The 22,731-nt window shown below is 35.1% G+C and overlaps 4 protein-coding genes across 7 annotated transcripts in view; 2 read left to right on the plus strand and 2 right to left on the minus strand.

The window, feature by feature from the left end:
• Nucleotides 1-22,731, plus strand: part of LOC120420658 (ecdysone-induced protein 78C) — a 93,341-nt gene that overhangs the window by 47,549 nt on the left and 23,061 nt on the right. For all 4 annotated transcript variants that reach the window (XM_039583750.2, XM_039583751.2, XM_039583752.2 and 1 more), the window contains one exon: nt 14,987-15,253. In XM_039583750.2, the coding sequence (XP_039439684.1) occupies nt 14,987-15,253 (267 nt within the window). The remainder of the gene's footprint in view (nt 1-14,986; nt 15,254-22,731) is intronic.
• Nucleotides 6,873-7,367, minus strand: LOC120420659 (chymotrypsin inhibitor-like). Its single transcript, XM_039583753.2, has 2 exons — nt 7,210-7,367; nt 6,873-7,146 (listed from the first exon to the last, which is right to left on the minus strand). The coding sequence occupies exons 1-2, from the start codon at nt 7,271-7,273 to the stop codon at nt 6,917-6,919; spliced, it is 294 nt and encodes a 97-aa protein (XP_039439687.1). The 5' UTR covers nt 7,274-7,367; the 3' UTR covers nt 6,873-6,916.
• Nucleotides 8,444-8,900, plus strand: LOC120420660 (chymotrypsin inhibitor-like). The gene is made up of 2 exons (XM_039583754.2): nt 8,444-8,522; nt 8,599-8,900. Exons 1-2 carry the CDS (start codon nt 8,459-8,461, stop codon nt 8,814-8,816), a joined length of 282 nt encoding a protein of 93 aa, XP_039439688.1. The 5' UTR covers nt 8,444-8,458; the 3' UTR covers nt 8,817-8,900.
• LOC128093301 (chymotrypsin inhibitor-like) lies at nt 9,916-10,381 on the minus strand. The gene is made up of 2 exons (XM_052709609.1): nt 10,284-10,381; nt 9,916-10,215 (listed from the first exon to the last, which is right to left on the minus strand). Exons 1-2 carry the CDS (start codon nt 10,363-10,365, stop codon nt 10,010-10,012), a joined length of 288 nt encoding a protein of 95 aa, XP_052565569.1. The 5' UTR covers nt 10,366-10,381; the 3' UTR covers nt 9,916-10,009.

Consider the following 22,731-nt stretch of genomic DNA (forward strand, 5'->3'; position numbering starts at 1 on the left):
CGACTTCGTGTTTTTTTGGGACACGCTATTGTTACACTCTAAAAAATAACCCTGCAAAATTAGAAAAAACACGAAATTTTAAAATGAAAAATTTTGTTCTAAATGAAAAAATGACCCTTCTGGTTCATTCGAAATGTGCATTAAATTTCCCTTAAAATGACATGTCTCAAAAAATGTTACAGTCAAGTAACGGAAAATGGCAGAGTTTTTTTTAAATTAGTGTTTATTTTCAATGAAAAATAGTTTTTTTTCGGAATTCTGAGTACGCCATCAAATCGGCGTCTAATTTTACATAAAAGTCCCTTTGACACCAAATTTCTATCTCATCACCGTTTCAGGCTGCAAATTATTAAAAAACAACGGGGTGACTTTGATAGCAACATTTGCATGGAAAAAGTATTTATGCATCTTACACTAGTTCAGTTGTTTTGCAATATTTAGTTTAAAAAAATATGATTTGACGAAAACAAAAATTTTAGCGAAAAAAAAACTTTTGCGCTTATAAACATCGAACATTAAAAAAAATAAAAACATTCATAAATCAACCCAAACATGCTAAAAATAAGTCTAAACGCAAAGAGAATGATAAATTGATTTCAGCTGATTGCACTTAAATTTCCATTGAAATTTTATAGTTTTTTTTAATTTTTTTTTGCCCCCGAATTTTTCGGGTCAACTTTGAGGGGGAAGGAGATAATAACTTTGAATATAAAATGTACCAGCCTTAACATTTTAAAAGGGCGTAATATTGAATGTTTGGCCCTTTTGAAATGTTAGTCTTGGTTTCGATTTCGATCAAAAAAATCCTTCAAAAGATACAGATTTTTGAATTTTCATACATCATTTTTTTATGGCCAGCTGCCAAATTTGTATGGAAAATTATATGGACAAACTAATGATGCAAATTTGCTTCTTTGGGCATACCGAAGGCACCAAAAAAGTTTCAGTCGGATTAAAAAATACAAAAAAAAATCGCAGTTTTTCGATTTTTAAAAAAGTCTGAAGAACATTTCAAAATGATCAAATAGTTAATTTTTTGTTATTTTATAGTTGATTCCAAAATTTAAAAAAAAAATTCGAAATGATCAGCAAATTTCCCATACTTTACACATTAACACATACTGTATTATTAATTTTTAAACATTGTAAATTTAATGTTTCTGAGATATGAGTACTAAAAAATAATTGGCTGCTTGATGAGACTTAAAAAACTTCAATTTTCTTGTTTCTATTTCTATTATTTGTTGTATTTCAGCAACCAGAAGTCCTATCCTAAATGTTTCTTAGACAATTTTATTGGAAATTGTCTCAACTTTTCGAAAAAAAATTATGGAATGGGCAATCACCGAGCAGCTTATTTTTTTTAGTTCAAATTAAACTTTGAATGGCTATATCTTGAAAACGGTGAACTTTATCAAAAATCTGTCAAGTACTTGGATTGCAAATTAAAAATAATAATAATAAAAAGTAATGACCTGATCCTTATCGTCGGACGATAACAGTGATGGTGAAAAATCTGCAATTTAAAAACGTTGTTCATAGTCATACATATTTTTACAAAAATAGACGTAAATTACACTCTTGATTACACAAAATGTAAACATTATAGCTTTACTTAGAAGATTTTGCTGGTTTCATTGAATGTTAACCTAATTTTGTTATCAATTATTTGTCACTGTTAATTTTAAATGATAACTTGGTTATCAGTTTCTGTTTGGGACTCAAAACTATTAATTATCTTAGACAAAAGTTAGGAAAATTACAAACTATTGACTTGTGGATCATTAGATGAAAGCTACTGAGTGTTATTTTAGCTAATAACAATTGAAAAAAACTACAATAAACTTTACGGGGATTGAAATTTTAATGATGTTGACTATTTTGCGAAATGGTACACAAACAATGTTAATTTTAATAGAAAACTAAGGAATTACATTTATTTTTTATCAAAATCAATCCGATTTTGAATCATCCCGAGCAGACGGTAATAACCTTGGAAAAAACATTTTTTGATATTTGAAAATACTAAGCCAATAACATTTTATGTTATTCAAAGCAAGATTTGTTATTCGTCGCTATGATTTTTTTATAAGATTGTTGTTGTAATAACAGACTAATAATGTTTTAAGTTATTCTTTGAACAAATACTTGTTATTTTTTATTTATTTTAAAAACTAATCCGATCATCCTAATAACATTTGGAGTTATTCTTCCATAACAAGAAATGTTATTTCCAAGTTGTTTTTGCTTTTAATCAATATCAGACCAAAATCAAATTTTATTATGACAACATAAACAGTTATTCAACTCTTATGCAAACATGGATTTTTCAAAAAGAATCCATAACACTTTTTGTTATTTTAACAGTATTTGTTATTGAAATGGTATGAATTTTGTTATTACCGTCTGCCCGGGATAACGGTAACTTTTTGGTTTCAAATATTACATGATTCACGTTCTCTGGTTCGCTCTTCCGTATGATCGCGCGAAATTCCGCAACCTCCTCCGCCTGCCAACGACAACAAGCGCATCCAGAACAATGCTCTTCAAGCAGGAGTAGGTCTACTTCCAGGTTTCCCTGTACCATTTCTTCGGCCACGTATTCGCCCAGGTCGCGTAATGGTAATAGTATAGTCGTCGTCGTCGTCGTTGCTGTGTGATCGCTCGCTGGTGCATTAAACTTGCAAATATTTTAATTCGAAATCCATTGATCAACATGATACCAACCCGCGGGCCGCCGCCGCCGCTTTACTCCTTCTGTATTTATATTTTGTTTTTGTGAGTTTTTTTTATTCCTGTTGGTGGTTCCTTTCGTCGAATCGTGTTCAGGCCGGTTTAATGTATTTCGTATTGCTTTTATTTTTGCCAGGTTTCGTTTACCTTTTAAACACCATTTACGGCAAATCGGTGTTACCTTTTGCCGGTTATTTTTGTTCTTTTTATTTTTTATTTATTGTATGGTGTGCCTTCGCGCCTTTTGCGCCTTCCAGGTTGGTTTAGTATACTTTTGCCCCGGTGAAAGGTTCGTTGAACTTATTATGTTTATTTTCTCTCTCTCTCTCTCTCTGCCTTCAGGTTTTATGTTGTTGTTGCTCTTTCCCCTTTTCTCGATATTCCCGGGTTTTGTTTTGATATCGCTTCTTCACGCCGACACGATCGTCGTCTTTGCCGTTGTCGTCGCCGACTGGTCCCGTTTTGTTGGACTGCGATTTTGTTGTTGTTGTTATTGCGCTTTGGACTTTCTTCTTCTGGGTTGGGCTCGGAGCAGATCTCCGCGACGTTCTTCAAGTTCAGCGCGGAGGATGATGTAAAGGTTTGTGTACGTGTGTGTGTATGTTTGCTTGTTTGTCTGCTCTCTCGCGTAACGAGTTCAGTTCTTTGTTTATCGAAGGTGTATCAGTTGGAAATGTATGCTGGGCTTGATTTGTATACTTTCACGATAATTTGGAACGATCGTTTGGCTAATGAGGTGGATTCAATTGGAAATTACAGTTAGTTTTAGGGATAGAGACATTCATGCGGTCTGAGGCATTCAAAATCTTTGATTTTTCTATATATTTTATAAACGTAATGTAATATTCCATTCTTTCACCTATTTGTAGTGCTTTTTTTTATTAATTCGAATGGATTGTTGCAGTGCTATGATAATACTACATGATCTGTGTTTGGATATCAATTTTTTAAATGCAATTATATAAAACTTAAATGGAAATTTGAACTGAAACTAATGATGGAAATTTCGCTACTTTGTACTACAAATCATATATTTCGATAAAAATACGTTTAACGGTGCACATTAACCAGAGCTGTAATTCATCTCCTGAAGTACAGAGTCAATTTGAAAAAAGTTTGACTACTTCTACAATCCGATTGTTGCCGGATTGAGTTCGTAAGTTTTTTTTTATAATTTTGGAATAAAAAGACCACAGCTTGTTTAATCCCAATAGAATAAGATATAAGTCGCTTTGTTTTTTCGCATAGGTAGCTACAATAAACACTTTTTTAGTGAAAGCAAATTTTAGAGATGCATTTACCCATTTTCTATTACCTGGACACAAAGTCCCAAATTTTATAAACGGTTCAATGCTGTTTCTTCAAGGGTGGGAAGTTTATAGAATCAGTGTTTTTTTTTTAATTTGAAGACAGGGAATAATAAATGCCTTGCACTGCTAATTTTGTTTTTTTCAAAATCCTCAGAATAATTTTCTAGAGGATTCATATTTCTCTAAATACATAATTTCTGTATGCAGCAATCGAAAAATAAATATTTTTTTAAAGAAGTTATTTTCTTATTCTGATCTTATTTTATTCTTATTTTTAATTTATATTGAAATAATGGGAAAAGACATTACTTGAAAGATTTTACGAAGCTTTCAGTGATTGTCGATCTACAAAAAAATGAACTCATGATTTTGAGCATGTTTGGATAAGAAGACATATGAATACTATAAAATAATTTCAATCTAAATTTTCCAAATTCTGCGCTTTTTGGAATCTTTGCGACTTTTTTCATCTTATTCGCCACTATTTGCTGTTTGACGCAACTTAACTGCGCCGTGGTCACGTTTCCCGCGGATGTTTCGAAACGCCCATCGTTGGGATCAGATTTGAATTGATTTTTTTTTCTATTTCGGCGGCCACTACGGGTGTTTTCGTGACCTCTTGTATTTTGTTGATCAGGTGTAATGGTTCGAGGTTTCGGGAGAGAAGGAATGTTGGACAGTACTTGAGAGCAATGGGGAGGACCAGTGGTTTGGTCTCTGTCGGTGCCGTTGTGGTGCGTCGTTGCTGGTGCAGCCGCATGGTTTGGCTCAAGAGGTTCTGCCATTGAAAACGGAACCGACCCACCCCCAAGTAACATTTTTTCCGGGAGTTCTACAAGAGCTCTTCAAGATAGCTACAGCATAGCAGTTTGGACCGCGGTAGGATAAAACTCTCTTCAAGTACTCTTCCAAACTCCTGAAGAAGTTTTGAAGAGAATTTTATCCTACCGCGGTCCAAACTGCTATGCTGTAGCTATTTTGAAGAGCTCTTGTAGAACTCCTGGGGAAAAATGTTACTTGGGCCGTCATCTTCGACCGTCGGTGTTAATTTTTATTTTTATTTCATCGAGTACTGACGATAAGCAACAATAAAATTATTTCAATCAGCTGTTTTTGTTTACAATCGTTAAGGCTTGATTGTCGACAAGATGGACCAACTATGGTCTTAGCCGTCAGTGCTCTGACATAGCAAAGGAAAAAAAAGGCTTGATTGTCTCACGCATACACTGACATGACACATGACAGTAATGGGTTTGTATTGGTATGTTTGGACTGCGCTTCGGCATCAGCTCACCAGGCAGCGCTGGCGTCGTCGTAATATGGTGGTTTGATGAAGGACGATGGATTTCAAAAATAATTTGTATGGAGAGTCACGTCTGTTTGTCTGTGCTTTAACCCTGATGCGCGCAGCCAGTTTACAACCAAATGAGCTGATATTTGGCATGAAAGTCCCTATAGGCATGCCCTACAAGGGGAACCATACAAAAACTTGATCCGAGAACTTTTTGAAAAACGTACCCACCCTAATGGCTATATCTGTTGAAATAAATTTAGGAAAAGCTTAAAATTTTTGGCACAAGCAATTTAAAGTGCATGTTTTCGAATGGCTTTTTGTTTAAAACTGAATTGTTTTAATTTGATAGTGTTCTCTGTAAAATAGTCCAAAAATACCTCTAAAAATGGCTTTGACCACATTTACTGGTCCAAAATTGTGAATCGAAAAATAGAATGTTCGTCTCCGACCCCACGGCTACAAATCTGAAATATAAAAATTGTGGGTTTTACGAGCGGTTTTCCAATGATGGAAGACACAAATTTTTAAGAGCGGATACAGACATCGCACAAGTATTTCAGAAAAAGAGCTCTCAAAAATAAAACTTTGAGTTGCGGGTTTCGGGCCAAAATTCAATAGAAAGAGCGCATCAAATCCTTCAAATTAGTAATAGGAATTATTCTTGGGACGATTCCCCGCCGGGCACGATTTTTTTTAAAGATTTCTGAGAAAAGCGTCTTTCAAAAGCAAACCTTAAACCTTTCTTTTGTAAGAAAGGCAAAACACATTGAAAAATATCACATTGAAATAATTTATATATACATTGGTCCATCACCTCATCCAGGATCGAGGGACATACCGTTTTAAAATATTTTAAGCAGCCCTAGCTTAGCGTCTTTTTTCGAACTGTGGTTCCAAATACAAAGCTTATTTTTGAAAAGCTCTTTTGAAGAGAGCCTGGAGAAAGCCTTTGGTTAAATTGTGCCTAGCTTTTTTACAATCGATAGCAAATTATTATTGGATTTACGAATTGAAATCGCTTCGAAATTCCTTTTTGAAATCTTAATATTCTCGAAAACAAGTCCATATTAATTAATTAATTAATTAATACATCCATCAACCTTCAAATGTTCTAAACTTAATGAACAGTTAAATTATGCTACGCTAAATATGCCCATTGATTGAACCAATTTAGCTTTTTTACATGTTAATTAAAATGTCTTCATTTATTACACTTAGTCCTTCAACTCTAACAAACAGGTCGTGCTTATACTTGCAGTTTGCTTCAAAGTGAGAGCCCATTGCTTAAGATTTAAATTTCCAACTCGTTCCAAGGTGCAAAGTGCAAAATGCTCTGGTTTCTTTCGATGAATATGTATTTGAAATCTAATCGTCTTGGTTCAAGAGTAAAGCTCCGTTCGAACACACAATAATCGAGGTTATGCATATTGCATTCAAAATAATTCCGGATCAATACACTGGAGATGCATTTTTCGGCACAAGCTGTGGAATAATTTGTTGCCATAGGTTTAGGAAGAACCGTGCATACGAAATCATCGATTGATATACAAATACTTTATTTCTTGTAATTCACTCACGCCTATCCAAGCTTCTTAAATACACTCTTGAAGGTCAGTTTTTCGCAGTTTTTCGGCTTGACGCACTTGCCCTTATCGTTGCGCAGATACTTGGGCTCGCAGAAGCAGCCGGCGATGCAGTGGGCCGGACAGTTGTCGACCTTCGGGCTCGGCGAGTCACAGGTCGGAGGGCACGAGGGTCCACACAGGAGGTAGACCTCGTGGTTGCCGTAGCATTGCTGCCGCTGTTGGGCTGGGAATTTTAGGGGTAAATTGATGTTTTTTTTAAATGACAAAATTCACTGAAATACTATACCTTGAACAACATTCAGCAAGCCACAAAAGGTAGCCAAAACAGCCAAGATAATGATGTTCTTCATCGTTGCGAGAATGACTCGAGATTACTCAGATGTTCGGATTTGACACCTTTTATATAGATTGATTGACGCAGAAGTTGTTTTCGAAGATTTTTCTAGTCTTTGTATGAAAATACTCAACACTCAAGAAATCAAATATTTATTCAAAAGAAGTTAACCAAAGAATCCGGTGGAACACTTGCCGGGTTTAACGCACTCTCCCTTGGCATTGCGGATGTACTTGGGCTTGCAGTGGCAGCCGGCCTTGCAAACCATCGGGCAGTTGGGACCGGAAGGGCTGGGTGAATCGCAAGTCGGAGGACAGGACGGTCCGCACTGGAGGTAGACCTCATGCTTGCCACATTGTTGAGCTGAAAAATAAGGTGTAATTTCAATTTTAATAAATATTCAAATAAAATTACATTATATATTACCTTCCACAGAATTCAAACCAACACAAAGAGTTGCCAAAAAGGCCAAAATGATGATGAACTTCATCGTGAAACTTTCGAGATGTGATTGTACAGATGTTTGGAAAATTTGGGCGTTTATATACTTTGGTTTGTGCACAAACAGTACTGTCGAGAAGCTGTTGTTTTCGAGTGTGGCGATATTTGAAAACATATGACTAATATCCGGTCGAAGGATTGAATGCTTCTGGATTTTGATGAGCAAGTGGGGTAAAACGTCCAAGATTTATGAAACAGAGAAAATATTCGTAAACCAATTTTATTTAAAAAAATCCATCAATTAATCAGTCACAAACATTTCAAGCAACTGTCGTGTGTAAATGAGCAGTGGTGAGTTCGATGTTAGAGTGGTGAGTTTAGAATCATTCAAATTGATCGTTAAATTGCTGATTGGCGAATTTTAAAAGAGATTCGCCAATGGCAATGGTGTTGTAATGTGAAGAATGTTTTAGTTTCAGTCCATTACTGTTTAGTTTTAGAACTGAAATATTTATTGTATTCTTACAAATGTTTAAAAAAAAGTATACTTCAAATTCTTTTAACAAATTTTCTTTTAAAATGAAGATTTTTTTTTAACAAAAATAATACATTATGAATTAATGCTTATTAGCTCTTTTATCGGTGAAAATATTTTTCAGAGTTGTTTCTTTTGTTTCTTTTCTGACTAATTTTCACCCACTATATAAACGATTGAATTCTCCAAACAGCTGAATAATCCCATCGAATCACTCCCGAGAAGATGAAGTGTCTCGCGTTCCTAGCTGTGCTGGCTGTTTTCTGCTTGTTGCTTCATTCAGGCCAAGGTAATATTCATTTCTGAGAAGAACAAAAAAAAATCTGGAATAATTTTATCTGAATTTTCCAACATCAAAATTCCAGCCGACGAATGTGGCAAACACGAGGTGTACCTGCAGTGTGGCTCCCAGTGTCCCGCGACCTGTGCCCAGCCCAATCCGGGCACGTGCCCGACCGTGTGCGTGGCCGGATGCTTCTGCAAGCCCAAGTATCTGCGCAATTCCGAGGGCAAGTGCGTCAAGCCGGAAAAGTGCACCGGCTTCTTCAAGAAGGTCAAGGGGTGGTTCAAGAACTTGGGATAGGTTGATGTGTGAACGTTTCTAAAGTAAATTTTCAATTGGCAAACGTAGATAAACATGTTATAAAATAAAATTAATTTGAGATTTGTTGTTAAACTATTTATTTATCAAAATTTACACCCAAAATTGAGCAGCTAAACTTTCTGACAAATTCGCAACAGACTCCGGCTTCTGATGTGACCTCGATCCGGTAAAATTTGCAGTATTTCACAAAAAACATCATCCGAAAACCGAGATTCGAACCGCAGACCTTTGAATGAGAATAAAACTCTTAACCATTGCGATAATCGGACTTGGCGGTGGTGAAGTGGCAGAACGCAAACACACTCTTTACGAACGCAATTCATTGTCATCACTTTGATAGGGGAAATATTCCCTTTCTAATCAAACACCTATCTTCGTCATATGAACAGTTTGATGCTCGATTAAAGCTCCAAAAATGCTATTTAGGCTATAAACTTACCAGCAACAGCACCGCCTCAAGTAAGCACTCAAATGTATGCCATTAACTGGCCAAAAAGATCAACTTTATCAACGCCATCAATATTTTTTCACTTGCACTAAAGATTTCAAAGCGCTTAAGATATAAAATTGCTTCCAACTACCGGCAACATGTTCTTTTGCACATTAGTTCGTCACTCACTTGAAAAAAAATCCCAAAGCATGTAAATAATTGGCAAGCGCCATCAAAAAAAACAAACGCGGCAAGTCTTTTGACATTTGAATTTTGACGACCCATTCCAATCGAAGGCTGAAGAAAACCGAGTGAGACCACGGTGCCACGGACACCACTAGCAGCGCCTGTTAGAGTGTGCCAGTGATGCCAGGATATTTTCTCTATAAATGCTACTTTTCGTGAGTGTTCGCTTCAAATTTCATCAATTTTGGCAGCACTAAGCAGACTCAAAAGAGAGCTCTACTGATTAGAATGCATTTGGGAAATATTTCTTTTATATGCTTGTAGAAGGAATAGAATAACTTTTAATAAAAGTGAAAATAAACAGAAATGTTCACAAAAATTTGCTCTACTCGTTGGTGTACTTGGTTTTAGTAAATTTCAAGGAACACTCCAGATTATCCAGCATCATTCAAACACGACCGCTTATAAGACTTAAAATGGGTATATTTCTTCTATTACATGGCTTTGCAACATTTCTTTCTTCAGAAATAGTAATATATTAAATCCTTCTGTCACTCTAACCCTTCGTGGTTTTCGGACACTTTTTGGGCAGGACACAGCTTCCAGCGACGTTGCGGACGTAACCGGGCGTACACTTGCAGCCAGCTTTGCACACAGCGATACAAACGCCAGGAGTCTGCTGCGCGCAGGTTAGGTCACAGCCCTTGCATGTGCTGTAAAACTCATTGGTAGGACATTTCGGTGCCGGAATTGGTGCTGCCACTGTGGTTTGACCGTTAAATAGAAATCTTTACAAGTCAGAAGTGTAATTTTAATTTGAAGATTTTTACCTTTGGACCCAAGGTTGGGCGAATGGTTGTCTGGTACCGCACTTACGGTCACAATAAAAGCCAAAAGAACCAGGTACTTCATCTTGTTGAAACTGTTGAAATAATTGATCGAAAATTAGATTCTGCCAGATGTTTTAAATATTTATTTTTGTACAGCTACGTCTTCCGCATATGGATGACGTGGGTTCTCCTAATACAGTCCAGACTCGATTATCCAAACCTCCAAATATCCCAAGTTGATTGATCCAATCGAATCACGGTTCTGCCTTCCTCGACATTTTATTTAAGGAAAGGCTCTCAAATCACTTACCGAGCCACGTAGACTAGTGGTAACGTTTCCGCCTCGTAAGCGGTAGATCGGTAGACCAGAACAACTGATGGTCTTTGCCCTTCTGGAAAGGGTTGCCAGGTTGCCAGATTTTTCAAGAGTATTCCAGAATAAACATTGATCTTCCTCTGTGACAGATATAGACAGATTTTTCACTTTATTCTGATTTCAAACAATTTTTTTTATTAGATTTTTTTCTGATCTTAACGAAAACAATATTTTTAATTTTTTAAATCAAGAATAACATTTCATAAGGGGAAAACATTCAATATTATGCCCTTTTGAAATGTTAGTCTTGATTAAAAAAATTGGTTTCGGAAAGCTCGGAAAATTTCACGAATGTTTCATATTTTATCATTGAAAATCGGATCATTAGTTGCTGAGATATCGACATTAGAACATGGTGGGTTGTTTGGGTGAGACTTATAAAACATCCATTATCCAATGCAATCGAAATATATAGAATTTTCCTAGCATGGGCAATATTTAAAAAAATACGACTATTTTCAAAAAAGTTACACCTGGAAACGTCTATCACTCTATCAAAATTTGACTGAAGTAGGTACTTTTTGATTGAAAAATTGATTTTACATCGTAAAATAAAGTTGACAAATTTTTGAGACCAATATTTCGATTTTTTGAAAAAATTGCATTGATTCAAAAATTCATAACTCGGTCAAAGATTTTTTGCACAATCTAAAAATTTCTGAAGAGATGGCATTTGATGAGCATGAATGACTGCCAATGAGCTGCTACTCCGTTATTGACAGATCAGCTGAAGTTAAAAAATGAATCTAAAATGATCATTGGGAGCCAACCATCCACTGTTTAATCTCTGAAGATTCCTACTTTATTAGTCAATACCGGCGCCCTCCCAAGAAGCCTGCAGTTCAACGAAAGGGAGGAATGTTAGTCCGATAGTAGAAGTTGCAGACTCATCAAGCATACAGCTTTTCGCTTTATACCTGTTGATACCGCATGATACCATCTCCTTCAAGCATCACATGATTAATATTTTTTGGGTTAGTTGGATAAGGTATTGGCTTTTCGATGCCTCCCGAGCTACGATGCTATGGGGAGGACTTTCGTAATAGTCGGCGAGCCTTCCGAGCAACGATGCTTGGGGAAGGTTTTTCTGATTAACACACAAAATCACTCACACACAGTTATTTTGCTACATTATTATCTCGGCGATTCAAAATGTCAGCGCGATCATTATATAGAAATAGCTTTAAAAAAATAAAACCTTATTCGAAAAATATATACACAATTTACCCGACGCCATGCCTTCCGATCAAAGTTGATATAGAAAGGGCTTTGAAAATCACAAAACAATTAATTATGATTACACAAGCACATCAAACACAAATTACTCAACGAAAACTCAAGACTCAAGACACAAATAATTCAGTAAGGCAAGCGCTTGGCTCTCTTTCCCAAAAATGAGATTCCTGAAAATTTTCGATCAACTGCAGAATTTAGTTAAATTATGTTTGCTAGGTGCATTTATGTATCATTTATTTTCAGCGATTTCATTTCAATTGACATTAAATCAAGGACAATCGGTGGGCATGACGCAAGCCCCCGCGGCGTTTCTCAAGAATCCGATCATGCACATACAGTTCAACGTAGACGGCGGCGGCTGCGGACACACCGGGGGTGAAACTACAGCCGGGTTCGGATTCGCACAGGTCGCCACGATCGACGGGATACAAGGAGTGGACAACTCGTTGGGACCACACGGCTGGTCGGGACTTCCGCTGCATTGGCTGGGGTGGACACACGCCCCGACGGCGTTGCGCACGTACATGGGCAGGCACTTGCAGCCCGGCGAGCAAGCACCGGACACGCTTGGGACAGGGTTCGGATCTGCACAGGTCGGAACGGTTAGCGGGGCGCACGTGTCGAACAGCTCGTTGGTTCGACACGTTCCCGGTGCTGGTGGTGGAGGTGCCATCGTCGTGGTAGTCGGGGAAGTTGTGGTTCTGGTTCTTCTTGGAATGGTGGTCCTTATTTTCCTTGGCTTGTATCTTTCATGGCTTTCGTCGCTTGCTGTAGTGGACATTTTAAAACTAAGTTATAAATACAAACTCTGAAAATATAAAAAAAACCTTTTTTATGCTTTCTTGATGAAAGCCTATCTGGTTCAGCGCAAATAGCAACAACTAAAAGGAGAAGAGTAAAGTACTTCATTTTCACGACAGTGATTAAATAAATTGTCAACTCTTGGTCGATTTATATAGTCAATCGGAATTTTTTTTTTCCAAGTTTAGTTCTGAAAGCTTATATTTATCTACATCTGTTTTTGGAAATTAAAAATGTCAAATCATTTCCATACTTTTTTGTATCTGCGTTTCAAAAACCACATTTAAATTACCATAAGCCAGCGCTTCCGTGAGCTGATATTGTTTGAACAAGTGATATCATTTTTTTTTAAATCATTTTAATTTGCATTGGTGATCAAGCGTTTTCGAAATTGCTTCGTATTGAGATTTCGTTCTAACCAATGCAACGGGCTGAAAAAAGATACCATTCTTTACAGGTTCAGTCAGGTTTTGGGATTTTGTAAAGCCGTCCAATTTCCCAGGGCTACTGATTTCCCGGGAAACGGGAAATTTTCAATCAATTTCCCGGGAATTCCCGGGAAATTTTAAATATATTGTAAATTGTTTCTGAACTTGTTTCTTATTAATTTTATGCAAAAAAATTGTAAACGACTGCAACTTTAACGGTTAAAGCAAGTGTCTAATAACTGCTTGACTGCATGTAAAAAATCAAACAGCTACAAGAAAATGAATATTTTTTTTTTTCAAATTGCAATAAATCAAGTAAAATAAATCCAAAAAGCATCTCAGGTATTTTTTAATGGGAAGTAGTTTTTTATCAAGTGAGTAAAATGAATCCATACTCAAAAATCACAATTCTTTTGAACTTGTTTCAGAGAGTGTGGTGCAGAAATTATGTTTTTCATGACAAATATCTTAAATATAATAAGTCATACTGGTTTCAGCTCTTGAACAAAATGGTACAGCTTTTTATAATTTCCTTAAAGCCATACTTCTCGTGTTTGTTTCACTTCAAGTTTTGAATAAATAACTTTTTTTCATTTTTTAACACCTCTCAAACCATACAAAGTAGTCTTTTAATGATTTTTTTAAAGGTTTTATTATACCACATGATTTTCAGGTTTATAATTGACTGCGTTTAAAAGTTTTTTTCATGGCACAAAAACGTAATTCAAATTGTACGAACATCTCATTTGATCATAGTAAACAAAAAATGTTAAAAAAATCTCCATCTTACTTTGGCAGTAAGTGGTTTATATATTTTTTTAACGAAATAACGCCAGTAATTCTGTAAACAATCATATCTATATTGTAGTAAATCATTTTCATTATGCAAGATCCTTTTTCAGTTGCTTCAGAAATTAATATCATCAGAACTAAATTTTGATATCAAATTTTCTGATAATCTGATACATATATGAACTTAACAATGAATATAATTGTACAAAATAATGATGAGTTTTTTCATCAATTTTTTTCAGGGCATTTTCAATATATTGGTTTCAAAAAGTTAAGAAATTGTATGGTTCTGCTTAAATTTCGGGAAACGGGAAACATTTTTTTCCGGGAAATCCCGGGAATTTTTATCCCGGGACGGGAAATTGGACGTTCTAGATTTTTGTTTGTAAATTATGATTAAAAAATTCCCCCAATGTTTAACTCGAACAAAACGTATTTTTCAGATATCAAAAATGAGAACTGTAATATAATGCACTTGTAAAAATAGTTTTGTTTTTGAATATTATTTCTTTTCCTGTCATTATAAATCGAAATCAAAAAGTGTTAATGTTGTCTGCTGTTTTGGTTTGAGTGGTGCACAGTAAAAAATTGTGTAAATTTGGAAGGTTAAATATTACCTCTTTTATAATGTAATTTTACCTCAATTTATACTGAAAAAGTGAAATCTTTAGAGGTAAAATCACACATTCTTTTCTGACATAAAAGATGTACCCCTCCCTAGATGTAATATTACCGTTTCACTGGAAAATCATTTAAAAATTTGTTTTTTTTACGAAACTTTGTGAAAAAAAGCAATTTTGCATTTCAGTATTTCATAATTTTGAAATGTGGAAAATTATATTTGTTTTTAACATTGAAATTCGAACCAAGAGTTTCCGAGATAATGTTGTAAATGTGTTGTCCTTTTGTAAATACAGTTAGTTTTGCCTTCCTCACTGAGGTAAAGCTATAATCCTGATCTAAAAATAAACTTTTTACTTAAAGCTCGGAGACCGATGTCCAGTTCTGGTTGTATAAATGACCGTGAAGATTTCTTAAATTTAATACCATAAAAATTCTTCTCCTTGCAGAGTCCCAGTGCGGCGTGTCGGACGCCAGCTCGACGACCTCGTCGAAGACGTTCGTCGCCTGCAAGGTCTGCGGGGACAAGGCGTCCGGCTATCACTACGGCGTCACGTCCTGCGAGGGCTGCAAGGGCTTCTTCCGGCGGAGCATCCAGAAGCAGATCGAGTACCGGTGCCTGCGGGACGGAAAGTGTCTGGTGATCCGGCTGAACCGGAACCGGTGCCAGTACTGCCGGTTCAAGAAGTGCCTGGCCGTCGGGATGAGCCGGGATTGTGAGTATTTATTATTCCACAGCATTTCAACTCTTGCGTAAAACTTCCCGGTGAATGTGATGTAATTCTGAACGGGTTTCCAAAAACAAGTCAGCATGGCATTCCCATGTGCAACCCAAGATCAACATCAGCCAAACTTGTTTTTCAATTCAAATTTCCTGCATTTGGCAGCAAACAGGCAAGAAAAAGCGCACAAAATGTAACTTTAATCTTTCTCCTTTGCTGCACTTTTGCAACCGACTGCAACTCTGCATCTTCCGGCAGAGATGTGCAGAGCGCCGTATCATGTACAGTTAAACTTTCAGTTTTAATCTCGTCGGGCCCTGCTGCGAGATGATCGTGAAAAGGTACCTTCGCCAGCAGGGAAGGGTAGAAAAAAAAACAAGTCACGAATCCGAACTCTGCACCTTCGAGATATTGTAGGGGTCCCTTCTGTGGTAGGGATTGCAGTTTTGCAACAAAGGCGAATGCACTCTTGGCTTAGAACAGTAAAAAAATTAAGGTTTAACTGCCATTCAACAAAAAAAAATAGTAAAGAGTTCACCAGCAAATTTTCTTACTGTGCAACGGAGAAAGGTAATTCCTTCAATTTCAACGTGGTACCTACGTTCCAGGTTATTGGCGAGATCAGCCCTGAAAAAAAAGCAAGGAGAAATGGTAATTTTGTAGCAAATTGTTTCGGGGTATAGACTGTGGTGAGATGATGCTGGAATGCAATTACAGCGCTGGCTGCAGTGGAATTTATGCATGTTGAGCGGATAGTTGGTTCTAACTTTGTTTCGTGGATGTTGGGACGTGACGGGTGGAAATCGTGGGATGCTTTTCTGTGTGATGAATTGGTAGTTAAGAGTTTATGTTGATAGTTAGTGTGGAAATATGTTTAGTAAAGTAAATTGTTGGCATGATATTATGTTTATTCAATTATTGTAATTGCATTCCATTGCAATAAAATTTGCAACCAACATTTTTTTAAATCAAAATTGAAAATGGGTAATTCTCTACCAACTCACACGAAATCGGGAAAAGTTGCCCAGACCGATTTGCGTGAAATTTTGTCCTTAGGAGTAACTTTTGTCGTACTCTGTATTCCAAAAAACGTATCCTTCATCGAAAAAAACACTAACAAAGTTTTTAAAACTCTGCCATTTTTCGTTACTTAACTGTAACAAATCATGGAACATATTATTTTAAGGGAAATTTAATGTACTATTCGAATCTACATTGACCCAGAAGGGTAATTTTTTCATTTAGAACAACATTTTTCATTTTAAAAATTCGTGTTTTTTTCTAACTTTGCAGGGTTATTTTTAGAGTGTAACAATGTTCTACAAAGTTGTAGAGCAGAAAATTACAAAAAAAATTATATATATCTAAATGAAAAAATGACCCTTCTGGGTCAATGTAGATTCAAAAAGTGCATTAAATTTCCATAAAAATGACATGTTCCAAACATTTTTACAGTTGAGTAACGAAAAATGGCAGAGTTTTTAAAACTTTTTTAGTGAGCAGTTCTCTCAGATTTCGGTCATTCGATTTTTTTTGTATTTTTTAATCCAACTGAAACTTTTTTGGTGCCTTCGGTATGCCCAAAGAAGCCATTTTGCATCATTAGTTTGTCCATATAATTTTCCATACAAATTTGGCAGCTGGCCATACAAAAATGATGAATGAAAATTCAAAAATCTGTATCTTTTGAAGGAATTTTTTGATCGATTTGGTGTCTTCGGCAAAGTTGTAAGTATGGATATGGACTTTACTGAAAAAAAATTATACACGGTAAAAAAAATGGTGATTTTTTATTTAACTTTTTGTCACTAAAACTTGATTTGCAAAAAAACACTATTTTTATTTTTTATATTTTTTGATATGTTTTAGAGGACATCAAATGCCAACTTTTCAGAAATTTCAGAAATGTCTGCCTGTGTGGATCAATCGGACCGCGCACTGGACTCACAATCCAGAGGTTGCCGGTTCGAATCCCGGGGCGGACGCAAAAAATTCTAAGTGTAAATATAGGTATTCGGTGCCCTCTCCCCGTGCCCATACCTTCACACTTAGGAGACCCGGGAGGCGGAGTCTTTGTCGCAAAAAGAACGATACACGCCTGTGGATCCGTTGACGAAACCGCAAGGTTTAAGAGGGCCACATTATAAGGTGTTACGTCGATTCCGTTTTTTTTTTTTTTCAGAAATTTCCAGATTGTGCAAAAAATCTTTGAGCGAGTTATGAATTTTTGAATCAATACTGTTTTTTTCAAAAAATCGAAAAATTGGTCGCAAAAATTTTTCAACTTCATTTTTGATGTAAAATCAAATTTGCAATCGAAAAGTACTTAAGTAAATTTTTGATAAAGTGCACCGTTTTCATGTTAAATCCATTTTGAGGTGACTTTTTTGAAAATAGTTGCAATTTTTCATTTTTTTAAATTAGTGCACATGTTTGCCCACCTTTGAAAAAAATATTTTTGAAAAGCTGAGAAAATTCTCTATATTTTGCATTTTTGAACTTTGTTGATACGACCCTTCGTTGCTGAGATATTGCCATGCAAAGGTTTAAAAACAGGAAAATTGATGTTTTCTAAGTCCCACCCAAACAACACATCATTTTCTAATGTCGATATCTCAGCAACTAATGGTCCAATTTTCAATGTTAAAATATGAAACATTCGTGAAATTTTTCGATCTTTTCGAAAAAAATATTTTCAATTTTTTAAACCAAGACTAACATTTCAAAAGGGCCAAACATTCAATATTACGCCCTTTTAAAATGTTATTCTTGGTTTAAAAATTTGAAAATATTTTTTTTCGAAGAGATCGTGTTCGAATTTCACGAATGTTTCATATTTTAACATTGAAAATCGGACCATTAGTTGCTGAGATACTGACATGAGAAAATGATGTGTTATTTGGGTGGGACTTAGAAAACATCAATTTTCCTGTTTTTAAACCTTTGCATGGTAATATCTCAGCAACTTAGGGTCGTATCAACAAAGTTCAAAAATGCAAAATATAGAGAATTTTCTCAGCTTTTCAAAAATATTTTTTTCAATGGTGGACAAACATGTGCACTTATTTAAAAAAATGAAAAATTGCGACTATTTTCAAAAAAGTCACCTCAAAATGGATTTTGACTTGAAAACGGTGCACTTTATCAAAATTTCACTAAAGTACTTTTCGATTGCAAATTTGATTTTGCACCGAAAAATGAAGTTGAAAATTTTTTACGACCAATTTTTCGATTTTTTGAAAAAAATACTATTGATTCAAAAATGCATAACTCGCTCAAAGATTTATTGCACAATCTGGAAATTTCTGAAAAGTTGGCATTTGATGTCCTCTAAAACATATCAAAAAATAAAAAAAAAATAGTGTTTTTTTGCAAATCAAGTTTAAGTGACAAAAAGTTAAATAAAAAATCACCAAATTTTTTTACCTTGTATCATTTTTTTTCAGTGTAGTCCATATCCATACCTACAACTTTGCCGAAGACACCAAATCGATCAAGAAATTCCTTCAAAAGATACAGATTTTTGAATTTTCATTCATCATTTTTGTATGGCCAGCTGCCAAATTTGTATGGAAAATTATATGGAGAAACTAATGATGCAAAATGGCTTCTTTGGGCATACCGAAGGCACCAAAAAAGTTTCAGTCGGATTTAAAAATACAAAAATTAAAATTTAAGAAAAAAGACCGATTTCGTAGAGAATTGCTCTAGTGTTAAGCATGACTACTCTGCAACAATTCTTCCCGAAGCTGTGACAATCGACAGATTTAAATTTTAGTTAATTTCTGGCCAATTTTTTTTATTCGTGTGTAAATATTCACAGCACATTCAAATTCACTCAATTTTCGTCAAAACCGAAATTACTGAGAAATGAGTAAATTGGGCATCTGTCGGATTTTAATTTCACTCAATTGTCGTTGAAATCTTAGTTAAATTCACTCAAATCTAAAATACCTGAAATTGGATTAGTACACGCAGAAAAATAAGGCATATTTAAATAAACAAAACATTTTGTTTTGTTCATTTCAAATTATGATTTTTGTTGAATCCACGCTAAACGTCAAAGCAACTTTTTCAAAACAACAAAAGATTTTTGTGGAATTGAGAAAATCAAGGTTTGTTTTAACGCAAAATCGGCGTTGCTTATATTCAACAAAAATGTTTTTGAATCAAAACTCGTACAGGCTGATCGTACAAAATATTTTTCTGCGTGTAAGAAATGGAATAAAATCAAATTCTGCCAGATCTGAGTGAAATTCATACAAATCTGAATGAGTAAATGGGCTCATTTCTTAATAGGTACGGTTTTGACGGAAACTTTAAATTCTATCTGGTACTGTGGACTAATTTTGCAAGTGTCTTGTCTTTTTAACATCTCGGGTTAGTTTGCAATACGTCGTAATAGCCTTCACGTTCACTTATTTCTAAAACAAAAAAAAATTTCATTGTTTTTCAGTAAAGAGCACTTTAAAGAAGTTCGGATGAAAAATTTCAAGCAGTTTATAGTTCGTAAATCTAATGAGAATCGATTCAAAAACCGACATTGTTTACGGCGCTTAGGACCTATTGCAAACTAAACAGAGTTATGTTATGCAAATTTTCCATTTTTTTTGTGGTAAAATTACATGTTAAAATTATGTGTAAAATATTTGAGAGGTTTTTTTTTATCCTAACAGAAAGTCCAATAATCCGGTTTTTTGCTTTTCTTGTGTTTTTGAATTCCCTTACAATTAAGTCCTTAAAAATTAGGTGTATTGGACCTTTTAAAAAACTCCAGATATTTGCCTGCATCCCCTTCCCAATGTACTACAGTGCATTTTCCATACTAGTCAACACAACGGTGGTGGTTAGTTGGCGCTGGGCCCCACCGCACCAGGAGAAAGTGCATCGGCTGCTGGCACCTCTTCTTGGCCGTGGAGACGACGAATGCAACACTGCAGCAGCTGCAACTCGCCGCCTGTTGGTGTCGTGTGTGATGGGGGAAGTCGCGCGCCATTTTTCCGTTTTCGCCAAACATGCCACTCGGGGTTTGTTTACCACCCGACTTAGTGGATGTTTTTTAAATTATGGACTATGGATAGTATATAAAAAATATTTATTTTGCAACAAATTTGAGAATAAAAAAAAACATTGATTGAAGAAATAAAAAAAAACTAATAGCCTACATTCCGGCGATTCCATAAAAACAGCGTCATCTGTCCCACAAATTCCAGCTTAAAACACAATTTTGATTCAAAATGTGTTATCCCCTTCCGTTGGGGAGCTCAATTACCGCCTCGCAGTAATGAGGAAAAGCATTTACCGAGCGTTTTGTCGTATAGCCAAGACGTGGCGAGGAGGCGCCTTGCCGTGTCGTCTTCCCCGGAACCGAAGCCGCGCGTGACGCCGCCGTTGACCACGCAAATGAAAAGCGCTTTAAAAGACATGATACCGCCAGTTTGCACAGTGGAACTAAACTGTAGGTGAAACAAAATTTAAAAAAAATCGATTTCTTAGGATTTTATTATGAACAATTTTTAAATTCAATGGCATATTATAAATGACTAATTATATCTTCCAATTGTTTTTTTTTTTTGCAGAATTTCGTTTTCAAAAAATGATAAAGTGTCATTATCTGTCATAACTTATTGTATCATTAGTAGGGGAAATTCTCGTATGTTTGGCAAGTTAAGCACTCGCTCCTAACTCCATCCAATTTGCTGATTTTCACTATTTAAACAACTAATTTTGCAAAACTATTGATAGAAACTTGCTTGCTCACTTCTTATTGAGCTATTTATCACTCGATTTCAGATGAAACCGCTTTTAATTAGCTTTAATTGAGTGTCAAAGTTCTGACCTGTCAACATTAGAGGCACGCTGGAATTAGATGCTGTTCCCCTATCACACGACAAGATCATTCCAAATAGATTAGGTTCTTTTTCGCTTAATTTTTTTTTTTCGTTAAATCTTTCATTTTTTGAAAATTAATGGTTGCAAAACAGATGAACTAGTGTAAAATGCATTTTGAAACACTTTTTCTACGCAAATGCTGAGGGACAAGCATTTTGAATATTATTTGCATCGGCCTTATCGCTTTTTTAGAGTTTTAATGTAAAATACTTTTATTACGAAATAACTGTTCGATTTAGGCAACGTGGAAAACTAAAATTTTCACAAAATTTGTTATGTTTTGAAAAATTAAATTCAAATATTATGCAATATGGGTATCAATCTTTTATCACTGGAAAAGCTTATAAATGTTTGCAAATGTTGAATTTTGAATACAATAAAATTTAATAAAGAGCAATTCCAGCTCAAATCAGGAATTTTTCTGGTACTTTTATTCCCGACCCTCTCCGATTTCAATGAAACTTTTTAGACATGTTATCCTAGGCCTATAAAAGCCATTTTTGTGTATATGGAGCCAGTTGCGATCGATAATGACATTTGAGAAGGGCGTAAGTGGTTTCAATATTTTTTATTTTGTAATTTAAATATTGCTGTATCTCGGAGCCGTTGCATCGTAACAAAAAGTGGTCAAAGACAAACTTGTAGGAAATTAGACGAGCTTTTTGAAAAAAATACACTGAAATAAAAATGCACGCCAATTCTATGATATTTTGTAATTTTTAAGTTTAAAAGTTATATTTTAAGGTGATGTCACGATTTTTTTCGTTCAAAATTTTTGTGAAAATACCATAAAGACTCACAAAAAATGCAAGATGGTATGTCTCTCCTAAAAAAATACATAATCATTTACTTAAACTGTTTTTTTTTTTTGAAAAGTGGTCTAAACGTCAAAATTTTCAAAAACCGATAGTGAGATTCGATTTCCCAGACAATTTTATAAATATTTTTACCGTAAAGCTCGTCCAATTTCCCATAAGTTTGCCTTTGACAGCTTTTTAATTTGACTCGTTTGAATATTAACGTAAGCTTATTTACTATTCTGGTTTCAGTTATGAACAATGTAATGAAGCCCATACATTCAATTGAAATGCTGTCAAAGAGAGGATCGGGAGAGGGTCGGGAACAAAAGTACCAGAAAAATTCCTGATTTGAGCTTGAATTGCTATAAAGTAAAAACTTTTACAACAAATAGCGATGACTTATATTCCAAATTAATAAATTCTGCGCGTTTTCGATAAAATACTATATTTTGATCAAAAGATCAAAATGATTCAAAACAATGTAAAATTTCGTTTGGTTACCATATTGCAAATTATAATAATTCGAGTATTTTCAACAAAAAAAAAAATATGTGTTTGCGTACCTATATTTTTCAACGGGCCTACTACATACTAAAAAAAACGCCAGTTTTTAACGAAAAAACCCAATTTTTATTGATTATTACTTTAAGTTAAATTTCACAAAATACATATTTCAATATTTACGAATGAAAAAAAAAAATTTTGGTGACAAAAAATACATCATTTTCGCTAGAGTTTAGGGTGGTACAGACTTTGCTAACAAAGAATTCAATATTTTCA

The sequence above is a fragment of the Culex pipiens genome, chromosome 3 (assembly GCF_016801865.2).
Source record: "Culex pipiens pallens isolate TS chromosome 3, TS_CPP_V2, whole genome shotgun sequence".
NCBI classification, from domain to species: domain Eukaryota; kingdom Metazoa; phylum Arthropoda; class Insecta; order Diptera; family Culicidae; genus Culex; species Culex pipiens.

Excerpts from the sequence above, each read along its gene's own strand:
- LOC128093301 (XM_052709609.1), bottom strand. The coding sequence starts at position 10,365 with ATGAAGTACCTGGTTCTTTTGGCTTTTATTGTGACCGTAAGTGCGGTA. Across the intron at positions 10,216-10,283 it reads GCCCAACCTTGGGTCCAAAG|TGGCAGCACCAATTCCGGCA; the intron begins GTAAAAATCTTC and ends GTCAAACCACAG.
- LOC120420660 (XM_039583754.2), top strand. The coding sequence starts at position 8,459 with ATGAAGTGTCTCGCGTTCCTAGCTGTGCTGGCTGTTTTCTGCTTGTTG. Across the intron at positions 8,523-8,598 it reads GTTGCTTCATTCAGGCCAAG|CCGACGAATGTGGCAAACAC; the intron begins GTAATATTCATT and ends TCAAAATTCCAG.
- LOC120420659 (XM_039583753.2), bottom strand. The coding sequence starts at position 7,273 with ATGAAGAACATCATTATCTTGGCTGTTTTGGCTACCTTTTGTGGCTTG. Across the intron at positions 7,147-7,209 it reads CTTGCTGAATGTTGTTCAAG|CCCAACAGCGGCAGCAATGC; the intron begins GTATAGTATTTC and ends TAAAATTCCCAG.